Source organism: Camelina sativa, chromosome 11 (assembly GCF_000633955.1).
Source record: "Camelina sativa cultivar DH55 chromosome 11, Cs, whole genome shotgun sequence".
NCBI lineage: Eukaryota > Viridiplantae > Streptophyta > Magnoliopsida > Brassicales > Brassicaceae > Camelina > Camelina sativa.
In genome coordinates, this window is record NC_025695.1 from 44,314,502 (window position 1) to 44,327,729 (window position 13,228).

Below are 13,228 nucleotides of genomic sequence, written 5' to 3' on the forward strand. Positions count from 1 at the left end.
AAAAAAAAAAAAAAAAAAAAAAAAAAGAAAAGAAAAAAGTATTTCTTCCATTTCACTAAATTAACTCGAGAAGCAACATCCCAAAAAAGGCAACCTTTCATATCGATAGCGCTGCAGAGGCAAAATTGACTTGGGCACAACACCCAAACTCATCATCATTCAATTTAGATCGTTTCACTCTTGTGCTTACTGTGTGGTCCGTTTAATTGTAATGGGCTTCATATTAAAATACGAGCCCATAACGGATAAGCCAAATTGAGACCGCCGTATGTGTTTGTATTGTTTGACTTTGGTGTTTATATAATTTGATCTGAATTTGATTTAGCCACAAAATCAAACCTATGAATCAAAACAGAGAATCAAAACAAAGGGACACTATGTTCAATCTCTTCTATGAATCAAAACAATTTGATCTGAATTTGCAAAGATGATCGTGAATCAAGTCAATACAAACTTATTAACACAACCAATCAACCAATTTTTTTCAAAACTCACCTTCGTCGAGGCTCAGAGAAGACGACGGTGACGATAACTTTCAGATTCTTCTGAGGTTTCAACGAAACCATTTCGTAGAAGAAGACGACAGATCCACAAAAGTCTTGTTTTTCACCAAAAAAATAAAAATAATAATAATAAATAAATAAACATAAAAGGGTACCCATTAATTAATGTGTAAACCCATTTATCAAACATGTTTAATTGGGCTACCCAATTTATATCCATTTAACATTTTTAAATAAATGGGACTAAATGGGCAGAATTTTGTATATGGGTTTGATTAGAATAAGTAAAACAAAAAAAAAAGAGGCTAATGCAACGCAAATTAACTTTAATTAAACAGTAGTGCACGGCGGGTCACAAACTCGCACATTAGCAGAAAGAAAACAACATTTAAAACTAATCAGAAAAGCAAAGAAAGGAAGCACATACATATAATAAAGTCATAGTTGATAGAACTACGCGAAAAGATAAACATATATATTTGTAATTGATTAATACTTGCAGGCGTCGCAACCAAAGCAGAAATTGCATCCACCGTTACATCCAGGGCAACCACAACGGCTGCACCCAGGACAACCACTGCAACCGCCGCCATAGTCTGGTTTTTCACCGCCGTTGGTTCCTTGTCCCTGACCGGAGTCTTGACCAGAGGAGGGTTTGTCTTGTTTGTTATTGCCCGTCGATGTCTCAGGCATTTTCTTCTTCTTCTTTCGGACAACAAGACCTCCGGGTATGTGGGGAGGGAAAGGAATCAACTCGTCTTGTTCTTCTCCTTCTTCTTCTTCTTCTTCTTCTTCTTCTTTTGGAGGAGGAGCGGTGGAGTACCATTGGTTTGTTGATGCCACCGGACGAGCTTTAGCTCTTGAAACCGTCGCCTTCGCTGCACCACTCACTGCTTGTGATACCCTTCTCATTTTTTTTTTTAATGGTTTCTCTTCTGTCTTTTCTCCGTGACTGTGTTGGTATTATATACACAAACGGGACTGCGTTATATGGAGCCCTAGTTTTTGCATTAAACCCCATTTCCCCTGCGGGAAAGCATACCTTTGCAAGGCAAACACCAAAGATAGCAATGGTCGTCTCTGTGTTGATAACGATGTGTTATAAAGAGGAGATATATTTATTGTATACCCACTCTCCCGACCTATGGGTTTTTTGTTTACTACAACTTCGAAACTTTGCTTCCTCGATAATATCAGTATTAATTTAAATATACTGTTAAGTTTTGAGATATCTATAGCTTTGATTACACACGCTCACACTTACAAAGAGAAGATAAGAATCATACACTCAGATCAACATAGATCTAAGCAACGATTACAGAGATCAACATTGATCTCTCTACAAGCACATCGTTTGGTTAGAAGCTCATCGCTTCATTCACAATCTTCAACAATAAGCATAATGAAGAAGAAGAGCTTCACGACTCTTTTAAGTTGATTCCTTAACCGCCAAGCCTCTTTCTCGTTCCAAGTATTTGCTCTCTTCTTTATATCTGTCCACGTCATCCTCTTCTTTACTTACTTCCTTATGAAGAATCGTATCAATACTCCCCCCATTTAGACAAGCTTGTCCTCAAGCTTTAAGAAAAGAAGAAATAGATGCGGCAAGTCTCTCACTAGGTCATGAACTCTCATGAATAGACCAGCCTCGCCACAAGAAGGCACGGCAAAAACACAAAGGAATTGAACCAAGCTCACTTAGACTGATCCCTTCACCATATGTTAAAGCTAAAATAACCAAAGAGATGGAAATAGGTTACTACTCTCCCCCTCCCAAGTGCTATTACCACAAGACTCTCCTAACCAAATACTATAGCATACTCTCCACATGCACGTTAGGCGTTACCAATAAACTTTTGAGATTCTGCAAAATGTAATATCGTGATATTAAACAACAAAGAGATAATACGATAACATATCTCGGGGGTGTTCTTGACTTGTGGATTGTGATGTACAAAATATATTTATTGATACACGTTCGATAAATAGTTTAATATGTAAAAACATAATTTTCTTTTTTTCAATATGTAAAAGAAAAACATTAAGAACCGAATCTAGGACTGCGAACCTGCTCGTCTGCTACCATCATAATGATCTATATATATATACTGTACGATTTAGCAGAAGCCTCATCATCACACTTACACTCTTACATCACATTTAACTCCACTTGGAATTTTAACTCTACTTTCATTTTCCCACTTCCCATTATTTTATTTTCCAAAAGAGAGTTCATGGCATGGATGATGGGTCTAAACTCTAAATAAATTCTAAAATTTGGAACAATGTTTGTTACCAAAAGATGATTGAGTTACATACATCCAGATCCCCAATAAGACCACACGTTGCACACTTACGAATCGGATTTTGAAGTTCTATAGTATATACACACAAACGTTTGAGTTACATACAACAACTTTTTGTTGATTACCAAACGATTGAGTTACATGCAACAAATTTTTGTTGATCTTTCACTGGATACATCTTGTGCATCACAATATCAGACTAATATCATACTTCGATCACAATCGGATTTTGAAGTTCTATGTATATATATTGTGGTCCACTAAATATATCCACTGAAAGATCAACAGAAAGTTTAGATTTTTTTGATTTATACTAATTGTAATAATACTTTAGCATATATATATTGATATTGTTTTAAGTATTTATGTATTTTTTTTTTTGATAAAAGAACAGAATCAAAAACTGCTACTGCTCGTCTGCTTCCAACATCATTTACAACTGACACTTGCAGCTGTGATGTAGAAAGCGAAAGAGTAGTATCCATCACATCCCCACATTAATGCTCCTTATTCGTCATTATCTTTGCATACACAAATGATACAACATTATTAAAATTTGGAATCTTATTTTTCAAAACAGAGATAATAGACCATGCATTAATCCATATATATGATTATTCTTTGCATGTCTATATTATTTGGATGATCAACCCAATCAAAAATTCTCGTTTCATATTTGTTAAAGACTGATCTTTTAAATATCTATCGGACGATTCAATTCAATCAAGTTATTCGTCGTAAAATTTAGAAACGGTGTTTATGTCAATTGGTTAGTGCATATGAAACTCTCTTTATATACACTTATTTAATTCTAGTGTATCCGTTTTTCTAGTCAGTTGATGGTCCAAACTCAAGCCCAAAATCCTGATAGCCCTACTCAAAATTGTCGTTCTAACTACGATTAAGCATTCAACATGCGCTTGGCATTACTGGCCCTGATTTTGAAACTAAGGCCCATATAATGTTCAATCGTGACCACATTGACTGATGTAGTTTGGTGCGAAAAAGGAAACGTTACAAGGAAAACCCTAATTCACTAAATCATTATATCATTAGTGAAGGTAAGTTGGTTTCAAAAGTTTCTGTATATGTGATCTTGACTGACATCTCAAACAGTGGCTAGTTTGTTTAGTAAAAATGGAAACGTTACAAAGACAAAAGCCGTATGTGGTGGTGTCCCTTTTATAAAAGAGAAGATGAAAAAGCAGAGTTTAGGCATTATAAGCAATTAGGGTTCTTTTGTGAGCTCAGAAGACAACAATGGCTCTGTTTTTCAGCCGAATCTCTAAGCTTTCTGTAAGATAACACAACACTCATCTCTCTCCCGTATCACACTTTCTTGATTGATTCTGCTTTTGAATTTTGAGTTTGCTTGTCGATATTGACAGGCTTGCATGGTCAGTAATGCTCGCTTCTTCTCATCACTGCCCGAGTCTCCGTACTTGCTTCTGAGTAGTGTGAAGGTGGGAGAGGCTTCTTAGCTGGATCTTTGTGATTGAGATCTGAGGTGTGACAGTGTAAATGTGAACATTTTCATACCCAGGAGAACAATAAAGAATTTATCATTATTGAATCCATTTTTATGCTTTTCATTATGTTTTGAGTTTCGAAAAGACTTCTTCTTTTTGTGTATATCTGTCTGTAACTAAGGTATGGGTTTGATGAGAAAGATCAAATCTTTGGTTTATACTTAAAATGATTTGTTAGTTTAAGATTTGAAAGGTGCGAGAAGACAAAAGAGTAAATGCCAAAGATAACGAAAGAACAAGAGCGCAGAGTATATTGTTTCAGTGTTTGTGACTATGAATGATGAGGATTAATGTGTGCACATGCAAGTTTCAGATGTTTACTTAGCAAAAATCCACCATAAGATATTTAAAAAATACTATACATTTTCAACCAAAATTGAATCAAAAGTCGGATTGATAATCCTTAACCATAAGATTAAAAAGATTTTAAAATTTAGAAAATATATTATTAATATCATGGAAACTGGATTGCTAATCTTTAACCATATTAATATGCTACAATTATTTCTCACATAACGTGATTTATTATGCTTAAATGTAAGGATCACACTTTTGCCATATATTAAATATTTTTGTAACTAAAACAAAACGAAAATTATAGAAATGTGATTAAGTAGGGATACAAATCTTAAAGTTGTTGCTATATTTGTCCCGATTTATAATACAAAAAAAAATTCAACTTGAATAATTCTCTAAAAAATAGCTTTAATTCTTACCAATTACAATTTCAATTACCAATTTGTGTTGAAATCATATCTAAAATTTTATTTTTAAAATTTACCAGTTATAGTTCCAATTAACAAGTTCTATAATTTCTTTCATTTTATTTTGAGAATCTTGGAAATTTAATTACCAATCTTCCTAATTTCGTTTAGATTTTTTTTGTTAAAGCTAAACTTTCCGAGTACTCTTCGTTCATCTATATAAAGAAATATTATTTCAACCCTTAATAGACGTTGTTTAACTTTTTTGAATTTTTGTACGATTGAGTTTTTATAGTTCTTTTAGTTAACTTTTTTTATTCTATTTATTATTTTATAACATTTTTTCAACAACTGACCTAATTTTTATATTGTAGATTATGATCTGACATAGTTGGAAAACTATGACTATTATCAACGCAGTCTCCAAAATACTTAATTAAATTAATGTATATATCTTATCTTGCTCCTATATTTGATTGAGTTTTTGAGATGTGATTACATGGGACGTAGACCATATTACCATATTTTAGTCAGTCTACTTCGAATAATTTATTATGTGATTTTACTTTAAGAATAAAGATAAAAAAAACTTTATTATTCATTATCATTTTCATTGTTCTAATGCTGTCATTTTTTATGACATAAAAATGATAAGTAGAATGGGAGCTATATTTCTGTAATTTATAAGTTAGTGTTACCTCTTATCATTGTATACTCGATCTTACATAATATTTTTAAAGTTTAAGATTTTTTTATATGTTCCATATTTAAGATTTTTTATATGTTTTATATTTGTTACAAAGTTTGTTACTAAAACGCATCATATATATATTACGCTCGATATATATCTCATGTTTAAAATTTTCTTTTTTCTATATATGCTACTCTTTTCATTCAAAATTACATTTTAAAATAATTTGATATCTATGTTCTTTGATATATATATATATATATATTTCTGTTTCTTGCAAGATAAATGATTTTGTGTAAACCTCTGTCAAATAAATTACAAACTAGAGTATATTGAAAATATTTTGAGAGTTTTTGTGAATTATATTTTTTATTAATTAAATGCAAATTAAATATTTAAATGGAGAATTCAAATCACAAATTTTAAATATTAGGGAGATCAGCTGACCCTCCTAATTTCGTACTAGGTCCGCCTTTGGTCATATGGCGAGACGGTTTGGATCGATATTGATAGAATTTTAAAATATTTTTAATTTGGTGCTATAACAAGGGTAATTATCAGTTTATTATTTTGTTAACATCATACACGCTAAAAATATTATATATATTTAAAATGATTATGTAAAAAAAAAATTGCTGTGCCATATTCTAGGGGTTAAATATTATGCCGACTAATCACCATTTCCTATATAAATAACCCAATTATCGATTGTCAAATAAATTACTAAATATTCTACACACAAAAAAAATATTTGTGTAATAGAATAGCTTCCATAGGCGATGAAGGCTACGACAGATGTATGGAGGTCTGGTTTGCTACACACTAAGAAAGGATTTTCTTTGCTTTTCTGATTAAACATTTTAACAAGCGATAAGCTAAAGAAGCACTAGATGTAAAAATGTTTTTTCAAATAAATTTTACATTTTATCAAAAAAGATATTTATATTTGAGAATTTTTGAAACTATTTTGAGAGTTTTTGAACATTATATTTTGTACTAACTAAATGTAAATTAAATATTCAAATGGAGACTTTATATATTTCGTGAAGTAACTAGCTACTTTGGAACGAGTACTTTCAGAATTTCAGTACTTTTTTAAAACAGTTAGATAGTTTTCAAAATTGTAATTCTTTTTGGATAATTTCAACTAAATAAATAAAAATTAAATATTCAAGAAGAATTCGGATATTCCGTCTAATTTTTTTACCTAATCTCTATTAAAAATATTGCCTAACGAGTAATTATTTAAAAGAGAACGAACATAAGACAGAAAAATTCTGATGGATATGGGACGAGAGGAGATGAGATGAGAAGAGACGGGACGAGACTGGAAAAAACCAAATTATATACGTTTAGGTTATATACGTGTAATAATCCAAATTAAAACCAGTCTGAAATCTGGTATTTGGATTTCATAACAATATTGTACAAGTACTTAAATTAAATTATATAGTTAAATGAAAATATTTTGCCCGCGTGCGGGTTACTACCTAATTTCGGATTAATAAATGGAAAAAAGATGGCTAACTACACGAAGTTTAGGAGAATACATGGTCACACATACCAAATATACTATTGTATCCTCAACTACACGAAATATATGTATTACATGGCCACATGCATGAACTATATGACGTTATGTGGTCAACACCATAGACATACAATCCGGTACACCGGTCGATTGACTCCGGCGAATACCGACGTTGACTCCGGCGTTGTATAAATGTTATTAAGAGTATGCAAATTTTATAGTAAAAGTATCTAAAATTTTATACAACATTTACTATGCAAACTATAAAGTAAAGAGTCATATACTCAATCTTTTGCATATTATTTTTATAATGAAAGTAGTGAATTTGATTTTATGATTTTGTAGTATTTAAATAATCTTATTATCAAAGATTTATAATTAATCATTATTTTAGCTTTAAAAATAAAAATTAACTAATTATAAGAATGAATAAGTTAGAGATATATAAAAATATTTAGATATTGAACTGAATATATTTTTTAATCATGAAAAACAAAAATGTTTACATATAATATTTCTTATTTTTGATTTTTAATAGAAAAAAAAATTAATACATTTTTTGGTCAATACCGGAGTCAACGTCGGTCTTCGTCGGAGTCAACGTCCGTCTTCGCCGGAGTCAGTCGACCAGTGTACCGGATTGTATGTTTATGGTGTTGACCACGTAACGTCATATAGTTCATGCATGTGGCCATGTAATACATATTTTTCATGTAGTTGAGGATACAATAGTATATTTGGTATGTGTGACTATGTATTCTCTACTTAGTGTAGTTAACCATCTTTTTTCCTTAATAAATTTTGATTTTGTTCGATTTATCATTTTGGGCCACTGGCCCTGTTTGTTTTTAAATCGCTGGATTAGCTACAGCGACAGAAATAATAGACATAAACGGAATCATAACTGTCGCTGCCGTTGTGAAAAGCGTCGCCGAAAGTTGCCGTAGTGTTGAAATAACCTGTCGCAGCGGTCGCTATAAATTCCGACGACTCATCTCTCTCCAGCGACACTTTTTCTTACTTTAAAAGAAACATCTGCATCGTCATCTTGCTTTCTCCGTTGTCGTTTTGGTTTTTAATTGCCGTCGTCAATGTCGTTTTGGTCGGTCGCAGTCGCTCAATGAGCGACTTAAAAAAGAACAGCGCCAGTATCGTTTTTAAGTCCACCCCTAGTTACAACCACTTCCGTATGTTTTGGTCATTGTTGGATAAAATTGTATGAATGACACTAGTCATCAGGAGCCAGAAAAAAAAAAAAAAATGTCACTTAAAATTGGCATGGTGTGGAAGTTTCACATTGATCATGGATAGATTATATAGACAAAACAGTAGATATTATAAATAAATCAAAGTGCGAGCTGCTGAATATAAATATATACAAATAGTCGAACATATGGATATGTTAAGCGATTATGTCCAACTGAAAAGATCTCAAAACATAATTATGTCCTTTTACTAATTTCTGTTTCAACAATCCTCCTTCGCGGATATGATATGAGATCTCACGAAACAAAAACACGATGAGGAACAGCGTTAAACAAAAGTCATTAGATTAGTAGATTAACCCAAGGGACATGGATTAAGAATTTAAGATCCCAATCTGCATTAGGATCCTTTTTCAGATATATCTCTTTCGTCTGAAATGATATACCATTATTCAAGATACTTTATCGAAGTTACGAAGAAACCTAAAATAATGTTAATTGAGTCAAATATAATGGCATTGTTTCTTGGGGTCTCACAAACTTTTAACATTGGGAGATTGCAAAGAACCATAAAGTCTTGGTACGATAATTGAACTCTCAGAACACGACGGAATATATAAGTAATAATCAAGGAAACATTACACTGAAGTTTCGTGGAACACAAGCTTTACATCAGATAGCAACTCGAGTATCAAATCATAGAGCAGACATAAATTCTACTTGTTGAATCATTTTATCTAAGACTGTAGAATCAGTTCTTACGAATGCTATGAGTCATCAATCAAGCGTATTAAAAGTCTCCTGCTTCATAAACACACACATCCCACTGAATCTAACTGTACACTTCCTTTTATACAATACCTGAGGCACTTCACCTCCATTCTCGCTGCCTCGCCTCCTGGCCCTTAAGCTTCAGTTTCCATTTGGTAAACACTGTTTTGAGTCAATTCAGTGTTGTTACCATGATTAGGGGTATGACCATGATGAAGAAGACCACACTTATTCGCCATCTTCATCATCATCATCAAGCTCTACAATCTGTGCTCGCCTCTCAGCAGCTTTCCTCCTGATGAAGAACCCCCATCTCATTGCTGCTTTTATCTTAAGCCATCCAACAACAGCTCTCCCTGATCGACCACGTTCTTCATCATAACCTTGCATAGGCGTGTGTAGAAACGATGGGAATGTATATCCATCTTCTGGCAAGTGTGTTGCAGAACCATTGCCTCCACCTCCCATGCTGAATAGGCGGAGGAACTGTTGCATGTCTTCGCTCTCAAGCATTTCATGGCTTCTGAGTCGGATCTCTTCCTCTGAGAAGAAATCTTCTGGTCCTCCTCTCTCCCGTGGGTTTGACCAGTCTTCTAAATGGTTGAGATTTGCCTGGTGGACAGAAGCAGAGTTGATGTTTTGGTATCCATTTGTGGATGACTGTGGAGGACCAAGAGCAAGGCCATTCATGTTTTGACTGTTTATGGTGCTTTGAGTTTGATGCAAGTTTCCCAGGAGCTGGTCTTGCGTTGTACTGCACGACGCAACATCAAACTGTGCTCGTGGGTTACTGCAAGCAGCAACATCAAAATGTGCTCGTGGGTTGGAGTTCAAAAGCTGGGGCTGCGAATGATATCTTGTTGCCAGAGACTGATCATACCCTGTAGATTGATCAAGGATAAACAGACATATAAGATTTAGTAATTCACTATAATACAAAATTATCAAGAGATTTGATTGCAATATACAAACCTCCAATAGCAAAATCTGAAAGCACTGGAGACTGATTAGCCGGCATTGAAGATGAATGGCCTACCATCTGGATTGGATGGTCAATGGGAGCAGTAGAGTAATTTGCCAAATCAGTTTGAGTAATACTCAACCTGTTAGGCTGCTTCAAGTCTAAAATAGATTTTCCATCATACTCTATGACTTGGGTCCAGTTTTCATATGCTCTCTTCACCAGCCCATCAACATATACCTTTAGAACACAAAAGTGAAATACAAAATCAACTTTGATAAATCTCCTCTTAAACTGGTCTAAAAATGATGAACTCGCTTGCTAATAAACTTTGAAAGAAGATAGTAAATTACTAAATCATAACTCGCAGCAAAGTAAAGAATGGTGTTAAAAGTTAAAGCAACATGGAGCAAACCTTTTGGCTGTCAGTAAGTGATTCAGCAGAGAAGTACTGATCCCCAGAAATGAGACCACTTAGCTCATAGATATTATTGAAGACAACACCAACATTCCTTGAATCCTCAGCATAGTAGATATAAAGCTTGCTGCTCTGGACACACGTCTTTGCGTGCTCTACTAGTGCATCCCACATTTTGTTTGACATGCCACTTCCAAGAATCTAGACAAAAACAAACGGATAAAGATAAAAATTAGCCATGGTGTTAATTCTAATGAACATCTCTTTCAAAAGCAACAAAATAAGCACTTACAGTACGTAATTTCCCAGAATCCTTGACCATTACTCTCAGAAAATCTTCTACAGTATCAATCCCTTCTGCATTAAGCTTTTTATGGAATGCACCATCCTTGCCGATCTTCTCCAATCTCCACACCTCATCAGCCAGAGCAGGTGGATAATGCTTCTTGTACACTGCACATAAAAGAAACAAGCATCAAACTAAAAGAAGTCACACCACATGGTACAGTTTGAAAAAAAGAGGATGTTTTAAGACCATACGTTCGCCCCTGTGATCCTTAACAATAAAAGCTTCCGTCTTGGCCTCACGGATACGCATGCCATCACAATACCCAGTGACAACCCGTAAACCAAGTCTGAACTTACGACTTCGAATCCAACTGGAATTATCTGTGAAAACCAGCTCCCCTAAAGTTCCAACTCCTTCCTTGAGAGTGACATACACATCTCCAGTAAGCAACGGTCTCTTTCCAGCACGCTCTTTTACGACATGGCTTTCGAATTCTTCCTGTGTCCAGTCTTCATCATCTTCACTGTTGAAGTCACCTTCAAGCACAACAACCTGAAGTTTAGCTGAAGCCTCTGGACCATATACCACAGCACGTCCAGAGTTTGCATCAATCAAAACGACATGGATTGCAGCACCTTGCTCTCCTTCTACTTTCCCTCCAGTGAATAAAGGGAGAGATAGTCTAGATTTGAAGTGTAACCGTAATTTCCGGCCATCTGGACCTTCGATTCGCTTTGGAGAAGAAGATCCAGAACTGCAAAGTAATAACAAACCTGTTTAGCTAACGTTAAAGAGCATATTACAATGTCAAGAGCTACTAAATTCTTTTGATTTTACCTTCCAGTAAGCCTAGCAGGGCCTAGTTTCGCCAAAGCACGTTCCACTTCCTCACTAACCTACTCAGTAACAATCCCACATTAAGGCTTACAACAAAAGGATTAGCTAATTTCTAAGCAAAGGTTGAAGGTGAACAAAAGAAAAAGAACTTACAACTCGGCGGAGAATAGGTTCCAAAGAAGAGCAAAGCTTCTGCAAACTGTCAACTTTGAGAGCCTCTACAATCACACTGGGATGAAGAAGAAATAAACCACAAAGTCAGAAACTTTTCCAGTTGTATAAGAATTACGAGGAGGAGGAGGAAGGAAGGATAAGAAATAAAATACCTAGCAAGAGCAGGACGTTTACGCTCAGGCTGATCATCATCGTTGTTCCCATCCAAAATCCTCTTGGCTCTATTCATATTATTACCTCTATCCATAAATCTATTTCTGCATTCTCCCCCAGAAAAAAAACCCTAATTTACTAGATCTGCAAATCACAACTATTAAAGATTTCAACCAACACACAAAAGGCCAGTAAATCAAAACCCATAAAACATCTACGAGAATGAACCAAGGCTGCTACTACTACTTAACAACCAAAACCCTCAATCAAGTAACCAAATCTGAAAACCAAAACGCACGTCGGAGACTACATAAGACTTCCCAGTGACCAATTGAAGAACCAAATCAAAGACTAAAGAGACAAGTACGTACCTGAATATCGGAGACAGCGAAATCACCGGCGAATTAAACAAAAAAAAAAACTCAACAACCGGCGTTGGATTGGAACAATGATTAAGTAGTGAGCACAAGTGGATTTTTTTTTAGTTTTTTGAAGATAGTTTTTCAGACCGAACAGTCTCCTGTTTTGAGTCTTCGCAATTTTGTCTTTTTTTGTTTTGGTTTGGGGTTAATCGGGTCAACTGTGGCGACTCTTTCGAGCTCTTTTACCAGTGCTTCTTTAGTAGTGGGGATTTAATCTAGTGCGGTACGGTTTACGTTTTCTTATAATGTGGTCTGCCACGATTGTCGTTAACGGCTTTGGGAAGGGCCCACTATGAAGTAATAGAGGTCGTTAGTCTTTGTCCGATGAATCTCAGCCGTTGGTTCCATGTAAGCAACTTTTCGTTTTTACATCACCAAAAAGGAATATTTATTTTTAGTAATTTCCACAATAAACCGATAGATCTCGTTACAAGACGACAACAAAATGACTTGGAGGGCAGTTTTGGGTTTTTTCTTTTCATGTTCTGTTGAAGTCTCCGAGCCTTTTGTAGAGCTTAGTGAGTAAACGGCGGCAGATTTCAGGCGAAGTGCAAGGACCACACATGAGATAGATGACGTTTCCGAGAGGGCGAGTGAAGATTCCGTCTTCTCTGAGCATCTCTAGTAGAGACTTTGCATACAAAGAAGCATACCTGATACACAGCAGACAACGTTACCAAGGTTTTTTGTGTATTCAAATACAATGGAGGTAATGAAAAAAAAAAAAAAAAAAA

General features: G+C 34.7%; 2 protein-coding genes across 5 annotated transcripts in view; both read right to left on the reverse strand.

Moving 5' to 3' along the window:
* Positions 9,056–12,655, reverse strand: LOC104726314 (calmodulin-binding protein 60 B). 4 transcript variants are annotated; one of them, XM_010445147.2, is made up of 9 exons: positions 12,444–12,655; positions 12,072–12,176; positions 11,899–11,974; positions 11,746–11,804; positions 11,160–11,662; positions 10,912–11,072; positions 10,617–10,820; positions 10,213–10,441; positions 9,469–10,121 (listed from the first exon to the last, which is right to left on the reverse strand). In XM_010445147.2, the coding sequence occupies exons 2-9, from the start codon at positions 12,164–12,166 to the stop codon at positions 9,469–9,471; spliced, it is 1,980 nt and encodes a 659-aa protein (XP_010443449.1). In that variant the 5' UTR covers positions 12,167–12,176; positions 12,444–12,655. The 4 variants fall into 4 exon arrangements, with proteins under 4 accessions (XP_019088450.1, XP_010443449.1, XP_010443447.1 ...); XM_010445145.2 differs by having other exon boundaries at positions 12,072–12,216; XM_010445146.2 differs by having other exon boundaries at positions 12,072–12,229.
* Positions 12,811–13,228, reverse strand: part of LOC104726316 (bifunctional dethiobiotin synthetase/7,8-diamino-pelargonic acid aminotransferase, mitochondrial-like) — a 4,899-nt gene continuing 4,481 nt past the window's right edge. The window contains exon 13 of the mRNA XM_010445148.2: positions 12,811–13,147. Coding sequence (XP_010443450.1) covers positions 13,034–13,147 — 114 coding nt within the window. The 3' untranslated portion in view covers positions 12,811–13,033. The remainder of the gene's footprint in view (positions 13,148–13,228) is intronic.

What these genes read in the sequence shown, in the direction of transcription:
- LOC104726314 (XM_019232905.1), bottom strand. Translation starts at nt 12,166, where the DNA reads ATGGATAGAGGTAATAATATGAATAGAGCCAAGAGGATTTTGGATGGG. An exon ending in AAACGTCCTGCTCTTGCTAG is followed by an intron (nt 11,975 to 12,071) that starts GTATTTTATTTC and finishes TCTTCATCCCAG; the next exon opens with TGTGATTGTAGAGGCTCTCA. An exon ending in AACCTATTCTCCGCCGAGTT is followed by an intron (nt 11,805 to 11,898) that starts GTAAGTTCTTTT and finishes GTTACTGAGTAG; the next exon opens with GTTAGTGAGGAAGTGGAACG.